Genomic DNA, 23,960 nt, shown 5'->3' on the forward strand with positions numbered 1-23,960 from the left:
ACGCGTGCTGGCTGCGTCCTCTCCCACCCGCGGCGAAGGGCTGGGGGAGGAACCAAGAGACGAGCGGCTGGCGAGAGTGGCCCCAGGCCCCGGACTCGCCCCTAGCGCCTCTTGCCGGACCGGAGGAAACATTGCACCCGCTGCTCTGGCCGCTCTCGAGGGGCCGCTGTTTTAGCAGTTAGCCTTTCCGCCCAAATTATGCTGGACCCTGAACACCTCAGAATCACATGACTTAAATGAGATCATGTTCCTCCGTGCCCTTCGAGTCCCTCCTGTTACAGAAAGGCCCCCTAAGCTTTGGTACACACGAACCTTTCACACCCCACTGCAGAGCAGCCCCAGAGGCTGCGAGCGTGGACTGCAGAACTGCGCCCCAGCTCCCCTCTTCACCGCCAGCACGCGGAGCAACACGTCCGGACGCAAAGCAGAGGCTGCACTGATACTTCTTGCGTCAGCATACTCATAAAAGTAAATGTTAACGTTTCCCGTATCTGTACCACTTCTCAGCCGGCGCTCTCAAAACATTTTGCACGGTACCTTATTAAGACCTCACTTTCCCTCGGGAGAGCGGTAAGTACCTCTGCTTATTTGGCTGCATTTTTCTCTAATTCACTTGCGTTGGGAATTGATAAGGGGATTCATTTTCTTTCTAATCATCCCTATGGGAAAACTTATTAATATTCGATGAATTCCTGCATAGTAACTTTTTTTCCTGTTAACAAAACCTGATATTCTCTCTTTCTTACCTCCTTCTGCTCCAGATAACTGCGCTTGTGTGGAAGCATTTAGGTTATATTATCCTCATAGCAGCTTAAACTAAGACATTTGCATCTAAGAAAAAAAGTAGGGGCAGGTATTCTGTTCATTTAGAAATCTCTGCCACCTTCCACCTCTGCACTTCCTAAAATTTCTCTTTGCATAGAAATGAACTAGTGACCTAAGGTATCTCAAACCCACAATAGCCTATACTTTATTTTTTTCCCCAAGACAAAAATACAACCATATGAGAAGAGTGAATCCGCTGAAGAGGCACCTATGAAGGGATGCAAGAAACTTAAATGGTGGAGGAAGTTTTGGACTCAAAAAGACCCATGAACAATATTCAGCATGTCAAGGAGAGTATCATGTATGCTCTTAGCACAAAGTGCTTGATTTTATTACTGTTCCACTCTGCAGCTGCCACCCCTTTCCCAACTGCTAAGAACTAGGGAACTGGATTGTAGAGAAGTACAAGAGAGACCTAGGTTTTATTGAGTGAGTGGTTTCATTCACTTCAGTCATTCACCTTGTGAACTTGGGAGAGTGTCTGGGCCTCATAATCATTTTCAAAACAAGAAGTAGTTATACTAAATATATATTACACTTAATTATTTCTAAGATTCCTTACAGTTCTAAAATCTTCTAAGCACAAGACATTTTTCTACATACTATCCTTTTCTCACTAGAAATAACTTCTGCACTCTCTACTTATTTGAAGGAGCAAACTACAGGGAGGAACATTGGATTAAGTTCTTAATTTTATGGAAGAAAATTAATGCATTTAGAGTTTGGATACATTTTATACTTCAGGCAGTATAGGACAGATAATAAAAATCCCAAATGTGCAAAATCCTTCCCACATCGATTTATAAAAATTCCCTTTATCCTGGTCTTCTCCCCAAAACTGAAGCCCCATACCAAATCTCCTTAGCTCTAGAGGGAACATGCTCCAAGATTTCATGAAACAATCCTAGCTGTTGTATTTCAGACTTTCAGATTTCTCCAAGGGCTGAGGGTCTCAGAGTCTCAGAGCACCCTGATTCCAAAGGGAAAAACAAGAAAACAAGAGGCACCGGAATCAAGGATAGGTCAGCCACACACAAAACAATATAAAGCAAAAGAGCAACCTGAGACACACAGCAACAGTGAAGAGGGAGAAAAGCCAAGAAATCAGAACTGGGGCTTGTCCAAGAAGTTGACCAGTCAGCTACAGGGCTGGAGTTAAAAGGTCAACCCTGCAATTTTCTGGGGCACGAGAGGCAGCTATTCATTTAATCCTATATTCATTGAGCACCAGGCATTGTAATAAGCCCTGGGGATAAAATGGTGAGCAAGATGGTTGCCGTCCCTATCTTCACATAGCCTGCAAAGCAAAAAACGTTTTCTGAGCATGTACTGTGAATAAGGTACTGTGCTGGACACTGAGTGGACAGCCTTTGTCTTCAATTCATCAGCTTCATCTAAGTCAAAATAAACATAGAATTCAAGCAGCTGCCCTTTCTGGAGGCTTGATTTCATACAATGTAGATCAGACAACATCTAGGATTGCCAGATAAAATACAGGACCAGTTAAATATGAATTTCAGATAAACAATGAACAATTTTTTAGTATAAGTTTTGTCCCAGGTTTCAGATAAACAGGAATTTTTTTTTTTTTTTTGCCACAGAATATCGCATGTAATTTTTTTTTTTTTTTTTTGCGGTATGCGGGCCTCTCACTGTTGGGGCCTCTCCCGTTGCGGAGCACAGGCTCCGGATGCGCAGGCTCAGCGGCCATGGCTTACGGGCCTAGCCGCTCCGCGGCATGTGGAATCTTCCCGGACCGGGGCACGAACCCGTGTCCCCTGCATCGGCAGGCGGACTCTCAACCACTGCGCCACCAGGGAAGCCCCACATGTAATATTTAGGATGTATTTATACTAAACAATTATTCGTTGTTTATCTGAAAGTAAAATTTAACTGGAGTCTTATATTTTTATTTGCTAAATCTGGCAACCTTAACAACACCATACTTTTCTATTAACGTGTTCCAGCTCTCTTTTCACAGTGTGCATAGAGATCTATATTCTCTTCAAAGGTAAGCACAACTCATATATTTAACCCTTAACTTGATTAGTTTGATGTATCTTTTTAGTCCCCCCCTTTTTTCAGCTTTATTGAGGTATAAATGACAGACAATAAAAGACACATACTTAAAGTGTGCAGTTTATACAGGTGTGAAATATATACCTGTGAAAATACCGCCATAATCAGGATAATAAATATTATCATCCCCAAAAGTTTTCCTGTGCTCCTGTGTAATTCCTCCCCCCAACCTCAACCTAAGTAAGCAACCACTGATGTTTTCTGTCACTATAGATTAATTTGCATTTTTTAGAATTTTATATAAATGGAATCATACAGTATATACTCTTTTTTGTATCTGGATTGTTTCACTGAGCATAATTGTTTCAAATCTGTATGCCTTTTATTATTTTTCTTGCCTTATTACACCGACTGGGGACTCCAGTACCATGTTAAACAGGAATGGTGAAAGTGGACATCTTTGACTAGTTCCCAACCCCAGGGGGAAAGCATTCAGTCTTTCACCATTAACTATGATGTTAGATTTTTTTGTTGATGCCCTTTATCAGGTTGAGGAAGTTCCCTTCTACTGGTTTGCTGAGAGTTTTAGTTATGAGTGAATGTTGAATTTTATCTAATGCTTTTTCTGCATCTGAGAAGACCAAATGGTTTTTCTTTTTAAATTTATTAATATGGTAAATTATACTGGCTGGTTTTCAAATGTTGAACCACCCTTGCATTTCTAGGATAAACCTACTTGGTCATGGTATATTATCCTTTTTATATATTATTGGATTTGGTTTGCTAATATTTTGTCAAGGATATTGTTTCTTTTTTCATGAGTGATATTGATGTGTGATTTCCTTTTCTTGTAATGTCTGTGCCTGATTTTGGTATCAGCTCTTATTCTTTTCAGAAGAGTATTTTTAGAATTCGTATGTTGATGTAATTTGTATTACAGTGGAATAATAAGGGAGCTAGGTATAATTTGTATTATATGTGGTTATAGTATGTATTAGGTATGACTATTATTATTATACCTAACTCCCTTAAGCTACTTGTATGTACAATACAGTTTTTCTTCTATTTTCTGCTCAATTCTTTTCATTACCCCCTTTGCCACTGTTTTCTGCTGTGGTAGCTTTTCTTGCCACCTTGCTACAGCTTCCTCTTTCTCTTTTATGTTGCCCTTTTCTTTTGTTTTAAGTGTTTATAGATGTTCTAGTCTTCTGCCTTTTAATCTCAGGATTCATTCATTCATGTATTGAAACAGAGTTTGAGTCCCTACTCTGGGCAAGACACTGTGCTACACGATACAGCGTTACAGCCGAGGACATGACACGCAGGATAGCAGGCATAGCTGGAGGCATTACTAGTCTCCAGGTCCCTGGCCCTCAGTTTTCTCTGACTAGCAGGTAACCTGCTTGGATAGACAAGGGAGCTTGAAGGGGAATTCTTCCTGGGCTCAGAGGTTGGACCTCTAGCCCACTCCTTATTAGGCCTTGTCTTCTCTGGGCAGGGCAGGGGTCCTGTCAACCAAAGGTTCTAGGTCAATTCACTGAATGACTAATTGTGGAATTTTCTAAAGCTACACAAATTTACATAAATCACACAATTTCCCCCTAGTTATGTAAAGACTGTTTCTTTTAAAAAATATATCTTCGGACTTCGCTGGTGGCGTAGTGGTTAAGAATCCACCTGCTAATGCAGGGGACATGGATTCGAGCCCTGGTCCGGGAAGATCCCACATGCCGCAGAGCAACTAAGCCCGTGTGCCACAACTACTGAGCCCACGTGCCACAACTACTGCAGCCTGCTGACCTAGAGCCCGTGCTCCGCAACAAGAGAAACCACCACAAAGAGAAGCCCGTGCACCTCAATGAAAAGTAGACCCTGCTTGCCACAACTAGAGAAAGCCTGCATGCAGCAATGAAGACCCATTGCAACCAAAAATAAATAAATACAGTAAATTACACACAAAATATATATATATATATCTTCAATTTCCTCAACTTGCAATAGATAGATTGGTAGTCTAGGAAGGCTCTGAAGAGCCATGATTCTAGGCTTCTCATGCTGTTGGACAGTCTGAGAGTAAGTTGCATACCTCATGATTCTGTAGAATATATCTCTAAGTATATTCTTTTATATAACCAAGGTAAAATGATCAAATTCAGGAATTTAACATTGACACAATTCTATTCTCTGACGTATAGTCAATATTCAAATTTTGCCAACTATCCTAATAAATATCCTTTGTAACAATTTTTTTTCCAATCTAGGATCCAGTCCAGTTTCATATGTTGCATTTCTTTGTCCTCTTTTGTCTCCTTTCATCATAAAAAGTTTGTCAGCCTTTCTTAGTCTTTTATGATATTTACATTTTTGAAGATTGAAGGCAGTTGGTGCATAGCTTGTCCTTCAATTTGGTTTTGTCTTATTGTCAGCCTCTGATTAGATTTGAGTTATTCACTTTTGTCAAGGATACTACATAAGTGATGTTGGCTCATTCTCAGTACTTAACATCAGAAGGCACATGATGTCATTTTGTCTTATTGGTGATCTTTAGTCACTCGTTTAAGGTGATGTCTGCCAGATCTCTTCATTGCAAAGATACTTTTCCCCCCATATTTAATGAATAAGTAATCTTTGGGGAGATGGTTTGAGACTGTGTAAATATTTCTGTTTTGGAAGAAACTTCACTGACAGCTTTAGCATCCATTGATGATTCTTGCCTGAATCAATTATTATGATGGTGGCTACAAAATAGTGATTTTCTAACACTATCATTCCTCTACATTCATAAGCTGGCATTCTACTGTGAAAAGAGCTTTACCTCCCTGCCCCCTTTCTTCCTTCCTTTTTCTATTTATTTATTTATTTGCATACTTGTTTATATATACATATACGTTTCCGTAGAAATTCACAGACTCATTTCATGTTCAAAAATTCTCTTCTGAAAAGCAAAGGGGTGCAGAGTGTAAGGGTCATGCTTACTTTTGAAAAGAATGTAGATATGTAGACATATCATGAATTAACTCATTTTGATGCTCAAATTGCTTTTGACTTGGCAAGTGGGCGACATCCCTTAGCTTTAAAATTTTTAATATTTTAAAAAATGCTGCTAAGAATAATTTTAGTGAATATAATAAAAAGAAAATATTCATGACTATAATTGATATTTGTTGGATATATTCAAGAAGGTTATTTCTTAAAACCAAACTTTTGGCAAATTAAGTGTCATGAACTTTAAAAATCTGTTATTTGAATAAATGATTATTGAGTGAAATTTGCTTTCTGCCAGTGGTACTCTAGGACCAACTACCATTTGTATAAAAATTGCATCCTGGTAAATCTTGAAAACAAACAGATTAATCAAGATCAATAAAGTTCTTTAGATTTTTTGACTTTTAAAATATTAATTCAGCAAGCAGTTGCTAAGTAAGGCCATTACTTTTATGTGACACTATTGAGCCCTGATGCTACATATTCTGGCATTTTTGACCTTTTGCATTTGGATCCCAAATGCACAAAATTGGGTTAATCACAATCCTTGTTTCATGATATACTGTCATCATTTTCCAAGCATGACCCATTTTCATTTGTTAGTTATTTTAAATAACTGATTATAATTAGTTATGGTTTCATAACTAATTTTTTATAACTTTTAATATTTATTTATTATTTATTTATTTTGGCTGCTCTGGGTCTTAGTTGTGGCATGCATGCAGGATCTAGTTCCCCGACCAGGGATTGAACCCAGGCCCCCTGCATTGGTAGTGTGGAGTCTTACCCACTGGACCACCAGGGAAGTCCCCTAGTTATTTTTAAAATTGTGCACCTACAAACCCATCACTCAAAACAAAAGCTAGAACAGACAATAACCCTATGACCTGGCAATTCCACTTCTAGGTATGTACCCAGGAGAAACCCTTGCTTATGTACAAGAGGTGACATGTAAAAGAATATTCATAGCAGTGCTGTTTACAATAGCAAAAACCTGGAAACATCCCAAATGCTCATCAGTGGAAAGCAACATGAATAAACTGGTGTATTCACACAATGAACTATTATATAGCAGTCAAAATCAATGAATTATAGCGATACACAATATAAATAAATCTTGGGACTTCCCTGGTGGCGCAGTGGTTAAAAATCCGCCTGCCAATGCAGGGGACATGGGTTTGATCCCTGGTCTGGGAAGATCCCACATGCCGTGGAGCAAATAAGCCCATGTGCCGCATCTACTGAGCCTGCAGTCTACAGCCCACACACTGCAACTGTTGAGCCCACACTCTGCAACTACTGAAGCCTGCTCATCTAGAGCCTGTGCTCCACAACAAGAGAAGCCACCGCAATGAGAAGCCTGTGCACTGCAATGAAGAGTAGCCCCCGCTCGCCACTAGAGAAAGCCCATGCGCAGCGATGAAGACCCAACGCAGCCAAAAATAAAAAAATAAAAAATAATAAAAATAAATCTTACTGTAATATTAAGCAAAAAAAAAAGGCCTCAAAGAATAAATACAGCTTAATAGCATTTTTAATAAAGTTAGAACACAAAAATTTTTTAAATAATAATTTTTAGGAATATGGATAGATGCAAAAAAACTATATTAAAAGAGAAACAGTGGAATTATAAACAAGGGATTTAGGATATGGCTACCTGGGGTGAGGGAAAGCAGAGGGATAGGATGGGGGAGTGGGCACATGGCTAGTGTAGGTTATTGTCATGCTTATTAACTGACTGCTTTAAAGAAAATAAGTGTAGGGAATTCCCTAGTGGTCCAGTGGTTGGGACTCCTCGCTTTCACTGCTGAGGACCCAGGTTCAGTCCCTGGTCGGGAAACTAAGATCCCCACAAGCCACACAGCATGGCCAAAAAAATAAAAATGAAAAAAAAAAAAAAAGTGTAAACCCAGTCTTGGACATATGAGGAAATTCCTGTTTTCTAGAACTTTTACTACAATTTTAATTCTAGAATTTCCTGATACAGCTGACTGACTTTCATGTAAATATATGTTAAAATCATGTGGCATTAATTTGGGATTATACTGTATGCCAAAAAATGAAGTTCATACATTTGTAGAAACAGAAGCTACTGAAATCCCAATAACCAACACTGCCCCTTTCTTAAAAAGTATAACACTTTGGTAGGAAAATATGAGATAGTTTGAATAAGAATATTTTTATATAAATGGAAATTGGAAATCATAATTTAATTAAAAGGCTCTTTCACTTTTAATTCACAAAAAATGTTTTCTCAAGTTTGAACATTTCTGAAAGTCATGTATTATTTTTAACCGAGTAACTAGTTTTTATGGAGTTAACCTAGATCTCTCCCTAACAGAGTAGTGCTGATTCTGTTGCCTTACCATGGCTCTAATCCCAATCTCCTTGTTCCCTACAGCCACTACCCAAGTTTAGGCCTGGACTTACAAACCCAAAGTCCACATTTAGCCTTCAGAATTTTTTTTTTTTTGGCCCATGTAATGTTTACCTTAAAATTGTTGCCAATATTTTAAAAATTGGAAATTGTACTTAAAAATGCAGATTCCAGCTTTATTAAAAAATCAGAATATTTGTCAACATTCAACTATAGCTAAGATGAGACTTTCCTTTTTGGATGAGGCATGGGGGTTCCAGTTCAGAGAGTTTCTGCCATTCTTCTACAACTGGCTGACTTCACTCATTGGCATTACACTTGGCCTTTATAGGGACTTCCAACCTCTTCTCATATCCATTCTTTTGACCTTCCCTCCAACATAGTACATACCCCATTACCTCTCCACATTGTCAAAAGTAGCTTTCTAAGCAAGTTTGATCAAATCACTTCTTGATTTGCATGTCCTTGATTTGCTCCTAATTGTTCTTAGGATAAAATCCAAACTCACAATGGCGTCATGATCTGGTCTGCCTGTTTCTCACCTCTTCCCAGCTCTGATTACTACTCAGAACAAGCTGTTCCCAGACCCGCTTCCTCATGTCTGTGTTACTCTCTTCGCCTTCTCTTCCCTTCTTCTCCAGGCTAACTCATACTCATCCTAAAAGACTCTGCTCTGACATCAGTCCTCCAGGAAACCTTTCCCCAAAGCTTTTGCCTCCTCCCCTTCCTTTGTGATCCCAAAGCGACATGAACTCTTGCGAGTTTGTGAGTTCTTCATTAAAATTTTTGAGGTCTCCAAACACCACCAACAGGTGTTAAACCCGGGTAGGCTAAAGTGGGGTTAATCGTACTTGGATTAAGACCAGCGTTATTTTCGAGTCTAGACCTCTGACCGAGTATGGTTTCAAGGGTGAAGTGTGGCAGACGTGTGTAAAGGTCCACGCCAGTAAGAACTCCGGAGACTAGGGTTGGTGGGCGTTTCAGACCCCGGCTTCCCGCCGGGTGCACTACCGCAAGCTCGCCGCCAGGGTCTGAAGTCGCTGCGAGCGCAGCCTCTGATTGGATAGGGCGGTGCATGCCGGTAGCGGCCGGGCCTTCGAAGTGCTTGCTGGGAGTTGTAGTTCTTGGAGCCGGAAGCGGGGGTGGCTAGAAACAGCAGCTGAGGCAGCAGTCACTGCCTTTGCTGTCACCCGGCTGTAGTGCATCACTCTGAGCCCACCGGCCGTGGGTGCCTCCTCGGTTCCCAGGGGACTCTGGGAGCCCTGAGGGGCGAAGCGACGGGGACGCCTCTCAAGAGAAGAGGCGACGTCGCAGCCCCGGATGCGAGCAGAGGGCGCGGGAATGGAGCTTGGCGGCTGCGAGGAGGGCTTGCCGGAGGAGAGCAGGTGGGCTGGGAAGGGGCCGGAGATTCGCGGGCGGATTGATGCGTTGAAGTCCCGGGAGGCTTGAGAGGGCTCGGAGAGCACGGGGAGACCTGTCGGGCGCGACAGACGTGAGGGCAACTGTTGTGGGCAACTTGTTTGGGAAAAAATTCTGAAAGGAGGGACGCGCAGGGCGTGGATAGGGCGGACGAGGGAACGGGCTTAGTGAGGGTGAAGGAGGGGGGTAGGGTATGTTGAGGGCGGGGGCTTGGAGGGTGGGCAGAAGTGGGTGAAGCTCAGATCCAAGGCTGCTGGGGAGGAGGTGGATATTGAGAGGTGCTGTAGTGAGATTTCATAGGCCAGAGTCTATACATAGCAGTAGGCGACAAGGTGGGTGCCCCGACTGAAACTTACGGTGACAGCAATTCGGGCCAATATTAAGAAGGTTGAAGTAAGAATTTCTGGGAGTAAAGGTTAGGCATTATGAGTGGCCTAGAAAGAAGCTTAGGAAAAATGAGTGTGAGGAAGGAGTGAAGGAGGGCCTGCGGATGGAAGTGGGCGATTGTAATGGCAGTGGAATGGGGATGGGGGCTTGCTAGTGGGACTAGAAATTGCGTGCGTGCCCTTTGTCAAAGCTGGATCCCTGTCAGAGAGTAACAGGACCTCCCTGTCGTTTCCTTTCCATCCTTAAACCCTTCACTCCTTCCCCACAATGCAGCTAAGCAATTTCCCATTTATTTATATGAAACTGTTGTTATCGAGTTCATACCTTCTAGAAATTAGAGAATTTAAGATTTTAAAAGCTACTTTGACCGAATGGTGGCTTGGACTCTGGAGAGGTACTACCCCTATGTAGGGGTTGCTTCATTAATAACTCTGGTCTTAACCTCTTAAGAATCTGGAATGTACATCATAGAGCAGGAATGTGGGTTAAGGAAGTCTTTTTTTTAACATCTTTGTTGAATTATAATTGCTTTACATTGTTGTGTTAGTTTCTGCTGTATAACAAAGTGAATAAGCTATACATATACATATATCCCCATATCCCCTCCCTCTTGCATCTCCCTCTCACCCTCCCTATCCCACTCCTCTAGTGGGTCGCAAAGCACGGAGCTGATCTCCCTGTTCTATGCTGATCTCCCTGTACTCTGCGGCTGCTTCCCACTAGCTATCTGTTTTACATTTGGTACTGTGTATATGTCCATGCCTCTCTCTCACTTCGTCCCAGCTTACCCTTCTCCTTCCCCTTCCCCGTGTCCTCAAGTCCACTCTCTACATCTGCGTCTTTATTCCTGTCCTGCCCCTAGGTTCGTCAGAACCATTTTTTTTTTTTTTAGATTCCATATATATGTGTTACCATATGGGATTTGTTTTTTTCTTTCTGACTTACTTCATTCTGTATGACAGACTCTGGGTCCATCCACCTCACTACAAATAACTCAATTTCATTTCTTTTTATGGCTGAGTAATATTCCATTGTATATATGTGACACATCTTCTTTATCCATTCATCTGTCGATGGACACTTAGGTTGCTTCCATGTCCTGGCTATTGTAAATAGAGCTGCAATGAACATTTTGGTACATGACTCTTTTTGAATTATGGTTTTCTCAGGGAATATGCCCAGTAGTGGGATTGCTGGATCATATGGTGGTTCTATTTTTAGTTTTTTAAGGAACCTCCATACTGTTCTCCATAGTGGCTGTATCAATTTACTTTCCCACCAACAGTGGGAGAGGGTTCCCTTTTCTCCACACCCTCTCCAGCATTTATTGTTTGTAGATTTTTGATGATGGCCATTCTGACTGGTGTGAGGTGATACCTCATTGTAGTTTTGGCTTGCATTTCTCTAGTGATTAGTGATGTTGAGAATCCTTTCATGTTTGTTGGCAATCTATATCTTCTTTGGAGAAATGTCTGTTTAGGTCTTCTGCCCATTTTTGGATTGGGTTGTTTGTTTTTTTGATATTGAGCTGCATGAGCTGCTTGTATACTTTGGAGATTAATCCTTTGTCAGTTGCTTTGTTTGCAAATATTTTCTCCCATTGTGAGTGTTGTCTTTTGGTCTTGTTTATGGTTTCATTTGCTGTGCAAAAGCTTTTAAGTTTCATTAGGTCCCATTTGTTTATTTTTGTTTTTATTTCCACTTCTCTAGGAGGTGGGTCAAAAAGGATCTTGCTGTGATTTATGTCATAGAGTGTTCTGCCTTTGTTTTCCTCTAAGAGTTTTATAGTGTCTGGCCTTACATTTAAGGAAGTCTTTCTTGACTTTTAAAAATATTCAGATATAATTAGAGTCTCAGGAGCAGCTGGGATCCAAAGACTGGAGGTGGAATATTTACCTCTGAGAAAATATCAACAGGGGAAAATTAATGAGATGTTGTACCTGGGTGAAGACCTGGCTGTTTTAAAGGGTGAGAATCCTCTTTTATGTGCACAGTTAGCCTGTGGCCTGCTGTACAAAACCTGGGCCGACAGGACCTTGGCGTTCCTGCCCGAGACTTGTGAATGATGTGTTCAGTGAAACTGAACATCTTACTTCCCTTTTCCATGTTTCAGTTTCTGCTTATGTATATTTGGCTACTTATTCTTCCTCCAGATGTCTGTGAAATGCTTCATGTAAAAGGTCCTATATACATTCTAAACAAATTTTAGGATTGTTTTTATTTTCCTCTACCAGTTCATGTGGGAGAGGCTGGGTTGGAAATTCAAATTTCCTCCCCATCTAGCTGAGTTTTTTATTTATTTAATATATTTAACAAACACTTATTTACTACATGCCAGGCATTGCTTAAGAGCCTTACAAGTATTATTTAATCCCCATAACAACTGGGTGAGATAGGTACTATTCAATATATTATCACCATTTGACAGGTGAGGGAGCTGAGACATAGACAGGATAAATAACTTGCCAAGGTCATACAGTAATCCTTGGTGGAACTGGGATTCAAACCCAGGCAATCTGGCTCTACTGTTTTTTTGTTTTTTTTTTTGCGGTACGCGGGCCTCTCACAGCTGTGGCCTCTCCAGTTGCGGAGCACAGGCTCCAGACGCGCAGGCTCAGCGGCCATGGCTCACGGGCCCAGCCGCTCCGCGGCATGTGGGATCCTCCCGGACCGGGGCACGAACCCGTGTCCCCTGCGTCGCCAGGTGGACTCTCAACCACTGCGCCACCAGGGAAGCCCTGGCTCTACTTTTAATACCTACACTATACTACCTTTCACTATGCTAATATACTGGGACAAAGAAATGTATAAGGTGATGAATTTTATAGCATTCTTTGCCTGTCATTTTAAGGCTATTAGGACCGCTCCTTTGCAGGTATCTTTTTCTGTTATTCTTTCCATGCTTGCCTCTTAATCAAGGAACTTTAGTCAAAACTTAATTTCAGTAGTGGGATTATCCCCACAAAATCACTCATACTGTTGCCATAGCCAACTCTCTGTGGGTGGCTAGTTAACTCAGAATGTTTTATTTAATGGGACTTCATGGCACTGATGGACTCCTTAGTTCCAGATAGTCAAATGGTAAATAAAATACATGCCTTGTGCCTGAGAATTGAGGCACTGTGGCTGGGTCACTGCAAACCTAACCCTTCTATGGCCGGTAAAACACCCAATTCAGAGGACATCTTGATGAGATGGCATCATTTTTTTTTTAATATATAATGAAGGATAAAACTGCTCAGTTATTTTCTGAAAGCAGTTGATGTAGTGAAATGTGCATAAGCTTTATATCCAGGTAGATCTGCATTTGAATTCTAGCTCTACGGCTTAACTTGGCTTATCCTGTTTAAGTGGGAAGAATGATGCCTTCCTGACAGGTAAATTGTGAGGATTCAATAACATAATGTGCATAAAGCTCCTCACAGAGTGCCTGATATGTACTGAATGCAAAAAATGTCTACTTCCATCTCCTCCCCAGTTTTCTGAAAATAAGGTTAGTGGGTGCTCTTCCAGTTGCTGTTTTCAATGGTATCATTGCTCGCTCTTCCTCCTTCTGTGGCTCCTCTATCCGAGTTGAACACACTGGGGACTGGGGTGTTGGCCTAGCTTTTAACTTCATCCTTGGAGTGGAATGTCATAGATACCCCTATTGTTTTCCATGTAGCTAGTCACCACTAGCAAAATGCTGTAATGCTTAGGGATGATACTTCACTTTTCCTAGGGTTTCCTAAATGCCAATTATTTGGAGTTTGTCTGGTGAAACTACTAAACAATTAAAGGAATGATTCTTCTTGCATTGCTCTGTCACCCTCAGCCGCCTTGGGCTATGCAATCTACTTCTGAGCTTGGAACCCGACTACTTCCACAGTTTTCGTGGTACAGTGAGTCAGATAGAGTCAGAATTCAAGGATTAAGGTACTTTTTTGTGTCTCCAAACTGAGCTCATTCTATTGACCAAAACCTTTTCCTCCTCTGTTCTCTATCTCAGTTAATAGTGTTTTCCATTCAGTCAACCAAGTCAGAAACCTCAGTGAAATTTGATACTTCCCTCTCCTTCGTTTCCCATACCCAGGCAGTCACAGGTCCAATGAGTTCTCTTTCTGAATTTTCTCTTGAAGCCTTTTTTTTTCCCTCCATTTCCAAATATATTGGCTTATATTACCGAAAAATCCAGGGAGTGGTATTGCTTCAGGAATGGCCAAATGTAGGTGCTTAAACAAAAGTTTGTCCCTCAGAGTGAGAGAGTGGCATGGACATATATACACCACCAAATGTAAAACCAATAGCTAGTGGGAAGCAGCTGCATAGCACAGAGAGATCAGCTCAGTGCTCTGTGACCCCCCTAGAGGGGTGGGAGGGAGGGAGATGCAAGAGGGAAGAGATATGGGGATATAAGTATATGTATAACTGATTCACTTTGTTATAAAGTAGAAACTAACACACCATTGTAAAGCAATTATACTCCAATAAAGATGTTAAAAAAAAAAAAGAAAGTTTGTCCCTGTCTGTGTGCTCTTTTTCTCGATGTGTTGGCTTCATTCTCAGGCAGATTTTTCTTTTTTTTATCTTTTTTAAAAATTTTATTTATTTTATTTATTTTATTTATTTTTGGCTGCGTTGGGTCTTGTTGCTACGCATGGGCTTTCTCTAGTTGCAGCGAGTGAGGGCTACTCTTCGTTGCAACATGCAGACTTCTCATTGCGGTGGCTTCTCTTGTTGCAGACCGCGGGCTCTAGGCGCGCGGGCTTCAGTAGTTGTGGTTCGTGGGCTCTAGAGCACAGGCTCCGTAATTGTGGCGCATGGGCTTAGTTGCTCTGCGGCATATGGGATCTTCCTGGGCCAGGGATTGAACCCGTGTACCCTGCGTTGGCAGGCGGACTCTTAACCACTGCGCCACCAGGGAAGTCGCAGATTTTTCTACAGGATAACCCTTGGCGACTTCAAGTTTAGCAATCCAACCAAAAAGAAGACAAAATCAATCCCCATAGGTATAGCAAAAGTGAAAATTCTGGGGCTGACTCTTTTTGGACTGACTTATGTTCCTGTTCTTGTAATCAGGGTATGGAATATGTTGCTCAGTCAGGCCTAAGTTATATGCCCAACCCTGGATCCTAGGGTAGGGTGATATTTTCTTGGGACTTCATGGACCAGATTAAGTGCCAGAGGGGTGATTCCCCTGTGAAGAATCATTATTCTGTTACCAAAAGAAAGGGACATGAATTCTGGGCAGCTATAAACAAAATTATTCACTAAAGCCTTTATTATTTCTCATTGTGGATTCTCTCAGTAGCCTCCTGACTAAGCTCCCAATCTGAGCCCAGTCCCCCTATTCCAAGCAGCTTCCACATTGCTACCAGCTTAATTTTTCAGAAGCAAAGTTACTCTAGTATTTTGCTCAGAAATGTTCAGTGATTTGTCATTGAAAATAGAAAGTCAAAACTTCTGTGGTATTCAGTGTGAAGTTTCCAGTTACAAAACCATGGCATTCACTTACTCACATCTCCTTTCTCACCATTCTGATACTTGCTCCTCTAAATTCCCTGCATTGCCTCCTTCTTTGCCTGGAGAGCTCTTATTCGTCCTTTAAATAATGCTCCTTTAGAAGTCATCATTGACCTGCCCTTTTCTATCTTTCTTATTACAGCACTTCTCACTCTATAGCATTTTTTAAATGTACATGCCCCTTTCCCCCACTGCATTCTGAATATCCGGAGAGGTGGGGACTCTCCCTCTTTAACCACCATAAGCCTGGTGCCTAGCACAGTGCCTGACATATGGTTGGTGTTCACTGAATATTTATTTGCTCAAGGAATGAAAATGGTAAAATTTGGTCATGCTTCTTATGGTTGGGCAGGTGTCATTGGTTCTGTTGCTATTGAAAGGGCCTCTGTTTTTCCCTGTTTATTCATTTTTCACTTTTTCACATAATTTTCATTTTCTGTTTCTTCCCTTTTGTTCCCTTTTTCCTTCGACCATGCTGTGGCAGCACTGGTAGCAAAGCAAGAGGATCACATGATTTTTGAGCAATCCAAACTGCTACTCCAATTATTAGTACAATTCTTCCTCCCCCCCCGCCCCCCGCTGCCCCCCCCGCCCCTCCCCCCCCAAACATACTCTTGAAGCTTTTGGGGAAAATGCTATTGTCAGAAACCAGAAGCCGGAGGTGTATCAGCTGATAGCAGGAACCATAAGCTGAAGCTTTTCTCAGTATCTACCCTCCCCACAGCTGTTTCTGCTTTTTTATACTTGCTTTATCACTTCTTCCATAAATGGAATTTTTTTCCTGTTTTTTATTTTGTTTTGTAATCTTTCCTCCATAAACAACCTGCCTTGGTATTTATAGACCAGCTCTGTCCAACATGATAGCCACTTAGCCACCTGTGGTAATTTAAGTCTCAATTAATTAAAATTAAATAAAATTTTTAAATTTCAGTTCTTTAGTCACACTGCACAGACTTCAAGTGCTTAATGGCCACAGTGGCTAGTGGCTGCCATATTGGACAGCACAGATACAGAACATTTCCAGCATCACAGAAAGTTCAATTGAACAATGCTGCTGTAGATTTAAATCTGCATTTTTCAGGAAAGAACTGCAGCATGCTTACATGTTTTTAGTTCCTCTGGATCAGGCTCACTTGAAGTGTAAACAACACTTGATTAGGAGGAGAGAAGATTATTAAAGGAAGTCATCAATAGTAGTGAGTAAATAGGAACTTGGCAAACTATCTCTCAAAGTTTGTGGGGCCATATCCTTTGACAGTGAAACTCACAGGAACCCTGCTGGATTGTAGGACTGAGAGATGATTGATTTTTTACTAGAAAACAGCAGAATCCCATAATTTCTTAAGGGTTCTCAGACAGTCTCCCGGTGAGCTCTCTCATTTGGATACTTTTGAGAAGAAAGCAGTAATAGTCATATTGCCATTCCTCTTCACCCACCTCCCTCCAAGACCATGAATTTATTTTTGCCTCCTAACCTCCTAAGGAGTCCTTTGAGAGTTTTAGATTTTCCAAGGGTGTTTTTTTTTTTTTCTATCTACTTTTGTTATTTGCTCGCTGTTTTATTGCTTTCTGGCTGGAGAATATGTCTGTACTACTTCTACTTTTGAGGATCTATTGACTTTTCTTATGCGTGTGCCTTAGTACAAGGCCAATTTTCGTGACTGTTCTATGTGTGCTTTAAAAAAGTGTTCTTCAGGGTGTAGTTTTCTGGATGTTATAGAACAACCTTATTAATTATATATTATTCAGCTCTTCTAATCACTTTTTTACTTTTGGTTTTCATGATCTCCCATTACCATTGTTTTTTCTTTTCCATTTCCATTTTTCTTTTTATTATTTATTTATTTATTTTGGCTGTGCTGGGTCTTCGTTGTGGCACATGGGATCTGTAGTTGTGGCATGTGGACTTCTTAGTTGTGGCATGCAGACTCTTAGTTGCGGCATGCAGGATCTAGTTCCCCGACCGTGGATCGAACCCGGGCCTCCTGCGTTGGGAGCATGGAGTCTTACCCACTGGACCACCAGGGAAATCCCCGTTTTTCTTTTTGTTTTCTGCAGTTTTTGTTTCCCCTGTGTGTGTGTGTGTGTGTGTGTGTTGTTTTGTTTGATATATTTTGAGGCCATGTTATTAGATACATAAAAACTAATGAGAGCTATATCTTCATTATTCCCTCTTTGTCTTTTTAAATGATTCTTGCCTTGAATACAACCTTGATATTAGTATAGTTTCCTCCTGCTTTTTTGTTTGATTGGCTGTTTTGTTTTAAATAGTTGAGTTTATTCCATTGACACTTATTTTTATCTCATATCTGTTGGGTCTTAATTCTGTCATCTTTCAAAAATGATTTCTATAATGTTCTCCTGCTGTTTTCTTTCCTCAGCAGTATTTGAGATAGTTTAGTTTTAGTTCTAATGATGGTTATCTTTTACTTTAAAATAGTCTCCCTAAAACTGAGGCAACTGAGGCAGTGTCTTTCCTCCTTTGCCTTTGCTATTGGAGCGGAGGTGTATGCCTCCTTTACCTTGCTTGTAAAGCACTCTTCTACCCGGACAGCATACGGTGTGACTCTAAGGTAATGAGATTGGCTTTCTTATACGACTCACAAAATCAACCCTATTTGTTTGCAGTAAACCTTATAAGTTTCTTTCATTCTATCCAGTAAGCAAATTTGATTCTCTGTTATATACAAGGCCGTCCAATATTGAGGAAGTCTTTCCAGCTATCCTGCTTCAGTGAGAGCACCATGAACATAAACAGGGCCTTGGAACCTGTGCTAAGAAGAAATTTGACCCTAGTTTAAATTCAGTGAAGATATTCGTTGTAGGTGGAACACTGTTACTAGTCTTAATTATGTCACAAACTGTCCAATCCCAAATTTTCTCTGAAGCAAAATGGGTAAGAAGGCTTTATACTAGGTACTCCTTCTGATTTAACTGGATTTATTAGATTTATGCATGGAAGTTCAAAGGAAAAGGACAGAGAAAAGGGAAGTAATACTACTATTATTTGCTTGATGGTGGTGCTTTCTGTAGATTATCAATTACACTCCTTTATGAAGTAGTTGTTCTCTCCATTTTGCAGATGAGGGAACTGAAGCTTAAAGAGTTTAATGGCTTGCCCAAGGATGCACAGCTAGTTTGTGCAGAGCTAGGATTCAAATTCAGGTTGGCCTGACCGTGAAGCTTGTTCTCTTTCCACTGAATGACATTTTCTCTCTGCTTATTAAAATATAAAATACAAAAGAAATAGAGGGACTTCCCTGGTGGCGCAGAGGTTAAGACTCCACACTCCCAATGCTGGGGACCCGGGTTCGATCCCTGGTCAGGGAACTAGATCCCACATGCATGCCACAACTAGGAGTTTACACGCCACAACTAAGGAGCTGGCAAGCTGCAACTAAAGAGCCCGCCTGCCACAACTAAGACCTGGCACAACCAAATAAATAAATAAATATTAGAAAAAAAAAAGGAAATAGAAAAACCATGGTCCTTCTCCTTAAGGAAATCAACCACATACCGGTAAATAACAATGTTTTGGTTTTTTTTTTTTTAAAGATTATTATTAAGAGGAATGGTGTATTGACAGCATGTGTTATGCAGTTTCTAACAAAAAAGTTGTTGTGGGTCAGATTATTTAGAACTTCTTGGGAGAAAATTGTACTAGAGCTGAACCTTAATCCCTGAATGGGACAAGAAGAGAATCACTCCAAGTGGAAAGGTCTCCATGGATACAGTCATGAGAGTAGGTATGAGGTTAGCATGTTTGCATGTGGTAGAGAGAGAGAGAGAGAGAGACTGTATTCAAATTGAGGAGTACTGAGCAGGATGGAGAATTTTTGAACTCTGTACTAAGGAGTTTGCATATCACCAGTGGTAAGGTTTCTGACATAAGGGATTTTCCTACCTTTTGTTAAATCTACCCATTGTTGAAATTCAAGAAATTTAGTATCATTAAAATTTAGTATGATTGGTGCCAATGGTTAGGTTCTCCTAAGTGCCCCAGAGCTGAAAGCTGAATAATAGAGTCAAGTATGTTTTTTCTATAAGCATATTGTTTATTTGAAAAGCATCATAAATATACTACATACTCTACAAGTTAAAAACTGTATAACTAAAAACAGAAAATATGGAGCCAGGTAAGAAGACAGTTAAACGCAAATTAAACGTGGTAGTTTCTTGCTACCTCAGTGTTACCAATAATTGTTTCCCGGGACTTCCCTGGTGGCGTAGTGGTTAAAAATCTGCCTGCTAATGCAGGGGACATGGGTTCGATCCCTAGTCCAGGAAGATCCTACATGCCGTGAAGTAACTGGGCCTGTGCGCCACAACTACTGAGCCTGCACTCTAAAGCCCATGAGCCACAACTACTGAGCCCACATGCCACAACTACTGAAGCCTGTGTGCCTAGAACCCGTGCTCTGCGACAAGAGAAGCCACCGCAATGAGAAGCACCCACACTGCAAGGAAGAGTAGCCCCCGCTCGCCACAACTGGAGAAAGCCCGTGCAGAGCAATGAAGACCCAACACAAACAAAAATAAATAAATAAATTTATTTAAGAAAATTATTTCCCTAATTAGGTTTTTCCCTACTTTAAGAATGAACTCATTACTTCTTTCCAGGAAGTGCTTTCTGGCATTAAAAGTCCTAGGTGCTTGCCTGACCACAATCTTTCAGCATAAGATGCCTTTGATACTTGAGTATTTAAAAAATCCTTTATGGTATTTTCCAGCTTCTGGTTCACTAACTTTGTTCATATTATTGACCTTTCTTTAATTGCTAGCCTCAAGGAAGGCCGAAATAGTTCCTCTCTTCTCTACATTCCCCTTATATAACCAAAAGTAACCACTATTAACATATCACTGTTTCTCTCAGTATATTTATGTTAAGATCATAAATATAATTTTACATTCTGTTTTTTATACTTTTACATACTTTCATTAGCTTTGGAAATTGTTCCTAATCAAAAATTTTATTGGTTTCATGGTATTCCACATATGGGTATCACATACCTCTCCTCACATTTCAGGGATCAAATCATTACCTGACTTGGAACAACCTGACCTTCAACTCTGGTCTCAGGTAGATACCATATTACAATGCAGATAACTTGCATACTGTAGATGGGATATGCTAATAAGTTGAAGCTGTTTCCTTTTATTACTAAAAAGAGTCTTGGGGGTGGAAGATATGCCAATATATATTTCATGCATTGAATCTCATTTTACAATTGCACAGTATTTACTATTTATTTACTATTGATTTCACTTATTTTTAGTTATTAGTTTTATATTAGTTATATGGTATAACACTTCTTTAAAAAATAACATTTGCTTATAACTTTACTGTTTTAACCTGAGTGTTAACTTCTAATTGTGATTTGGCAAGCTTAAGACTGAGTTGGCATTTAGGGAAACTTTTTCCTTGGGTATGCTTATTTGAGTTGCTTAAGCAATGCCTGTTCCTCTTCAAAGAATGTAGTCAAAATCCTCCCAAAAGAAAATTGGCAGGACTTTATTCTGAGATTGGCTTTGCTGTTTGTTGATAAATATGATTCAAGTAGAGATGGATTATGCTGTCCCTTGCCACTCAAGCCTAGTTCTTCCTTGATATAGGGTAATATGCTTAGAAAGACTTGCTTTTAATTTATGGTGGTTAAAGAAGAGCACTCTGTATACTTGCAGAAGTGGCCATACAAAGGGCTGCTTTGAGCCTAATATAGTCCTTGCCTGTGCCCAGATGAAGGTTACATGTGAATGCAAGATGATACAATCCAAATAATTATTACCAAACAGGTTTAGCCTAGGAAAGACTGACCTCACTTGCTAACAATCTGGGTAAAGAATGAGGAGGGATATTTTATTTCTCATGGTGATCTATTTATTTGCATCTAAGATTCAGGTATGAATGGATTAATCCAGCCATTGTGTATGGGCTTCAGTTGAACTTAGTATTTCAGCTCTCTGAAAATGATAACAGTAGATCATTAGGGTAAAGGATCCTAAAAAGTAAAGACACTAAACAAACTAGCTATGTAAATCAAAAAATTTTTAGGACTTCCCTGGTGGCACGGTGGTTAAGACTCCACCTGCCAGTGCAGGGGACACGGGTTCGAGCTCTGGTCCGGGAAGATCCCACGTGCCGTGGAGCAACTAAGCCTGTGTGTCACAACTACTGAGCCTGTGCTCTAGAGCCCGCAAGCCACAACTACTGAGTCTGCGTGCCACAACTACTGAAGCTCATGCGCCTAGAGCCTGTGCTCTGCAACAAGAGAAGCCACTGCAATGAGAAGCCCGCGCACCGCAATGTAGAGTAGCCCCTGCTCACCACAGCTAGGGAAAAGCCCACGCGCAGCAACGAATACCCAATGCAGCCAAAAATAAATAAATTAATTAATTAAAAAAAACTTTTTAAAGTTTACTTTTCATCTATATGAGCATATACCAAATATAGTCGGTTTGGTACATCTTAGAGTAAGAGCCACCTTCTTTTGTAGCTGTGGTATCTCAAGGGCACTTCATTTTGGGGAAGAAAATTTCTTTAGTTTGTACAGAAGTTGTTAATAGATCTGAATGCTCAAGGTTTCTAGGGTTTCAATGCTCTTTGTAAAATTTTGGAATCAAAGCCCTAGGATGATAGGGTACTTGGTGTGTACTTTCAGGATTTATTATGATGTTCTTTGTGTCTTTTTTTTTTTTTTTTTTTTGCGGTACGCGGGCCTCTCACTGTTGTGGCCTCTCCCGTTGTGGAGCACAGGCTCCGGACGTGCAGGCTCAGCGGCCATGGCTCACGGGCCCAGCCGCTCCACGGCATGTGGGATCCTCCCGGATCGGGGCACAAACCCGTGTCCCCTGCATCAGCAGGCGGGCTCCCAACCACTGCGCCACCAGGGAAGCCCTATTATGATGTTCTTTGACAGTTAACCTTGTAAGATCAATACAGAATGAATCAGAACACAGATATGCAGAGTCACTTGAGGAACCAGACTGGCTCTCAGGCCTGCACCACTTGATTGTAACCTGTTGGAATGTAAAACTGTATCAGTCAGAACAGGCCAGATGCTTCCTGAGGAAGCATAGGAGATGGAGAATCCCTGAAGCAAAAACTGGCAGTCATTTGGCCTCTGTGATGGCAGTTTCACAGTACAACAATAAATGGCCTTTTAATGACCACCTCAGTCCTGTGTGCATCTTAGTTATCTTGAAATATCTCCCAGGACTGGGTTAGAAATAGAACAGGGGAATGGCCAACAGGTATATGAAAAAGTGCTTCACGTGACCAATCATCAGGGAAGTGCAAATCAAAACCACAATGAGATATCATCTCACACCTCTTAGAAGGGCTAGCATCAAAAAGACAAGAGGCGGGCTTCCCTGGTGGCGCAGTGGTTGGGGGTCCGCCTGCCGATGCAGGGGACACGGGGTCGTGCCCCGGTCTGGGAGGATCCCACGTGCCACGGAGTGGCTGGGCCCGTGAGCCATGGCAGCTGGGCCTGCGCGTCCGGAGCCTGTGCTGCACAGCGGGAGAGGCCGCAGTGGTGAGACGCCTGCGTACCGCAAAAAAAAAAAAAAAAGACAAGAGGCAACAAGTGTTGGCGAGGGTGTGGAGAAAAAGGGACTCTTGGTGGTATTGTAAATTGGGGCAGCCATTATGGAAAACGGTATGGAGATTTCCTCAGGATATTAAAAATAGAATTACCGTATGATCCAGCAGTTCTCCTTCTGGATATATATCCAAGGGAAACAAAATCACTCTCTTGAAAAGATATCTGCACCCCCATGCTCATTGCAGCATTATTTAAAATGTCCAAGACATGGAAACAACCTAAGTGTCCATTGACACATGAATGGATAAAGAAAATGTCACACACACACACACACACACACACACACACACACAGGAATATTATTTAGCCATAAAGAAGGAAATCTTGCCATTTGTAGCAACATGGATGGACCTTGAGGGCATTATGCTAAGTGAAATAAATCAGACAGAGAAAGACAAATACTGTATTATCTCACATATGTAGAATCCAAAACACCCAAACTCATAGAAATAGAGAACAGATTGATGATTACCAGAGGCAGGGGATGAGGGGGTGGGGGAGATGGGTGAAGGTGGTCCAAAGGTACAAACTTTTAAGTCACTTTGGGGGTGTAATGTACAGCATGGATTATAGTTAACAGTACTGTATTGTATATTTGAAAGTTGCTAAGAGAGTAGATCTTAAAAGTTCTCATCACAAGGAACAAAATTTATAACTGTGTGAGGTGATAGATGTTAACTAAACTTACTCTGGTAATCATTTCACAATGTATACATAAATCAAATCATTATGTTGTATGCCTTAAACTAATATAATGTTATATGTCAATTATTTCTCAATAAAACTGGGGGGAAAAAAGAAATAGACTCAAATGTTTAATGATATAAGGTTAAAAAAGCCTG

At 41.0% G+C, this 23,960-nt stretch overlaps 1 protein-coding gene across 5 annotated transcripts in view; it reads left to right on the forward strand.

Moving 5' to 3' along the window:
• Positions 1–9,184: 9,184 nt before the first annotated feature.
• The window catches only part of RUBCN (rubicon autophagy regulator), a 57,060-nt gene continuing 42,284 nt past the window's right edge, over positions 9,185–23,960 (forward strand). For 2 of the 5 annotated variants that reach the window (XM_022568082.3, XM_089910618.1), the window contains exon 1: positions 9,194–9,591. In XM_022568082.3, coding sequence (XP_022423790.2) covers positions 9,527–9,591 — 65 coding nt within the window. In that variant the 5' untranslated portion in view covers positions 9,194–9,526. Of the gene's footprint in view, positions 9,592–20,491; positions 20,595–23,960 lie in introns of those variants that run through there. The other 3 variants (XM_089910616.1, XM_022568060.3, XM_022568092.3) reach the window with 3 other exon arrangements.

This window comes from Delphinapterus leucas, chromosome 4 (genome assembly GCF_059928025.1).
Source record: "Delphinapterus leucas isolate spDelLeu-1000000601 "Yukka" chromosome 4, BTC_Dleu_Yukka2, whole genome shotgun sequence".
Classification (NCBI taxonomy): Eukaryota; Metazoa; Chordata; class Mammalia; order Artiodactyla; family Monodontidae; genus Delphinapterus; species Delphinapterus leucas.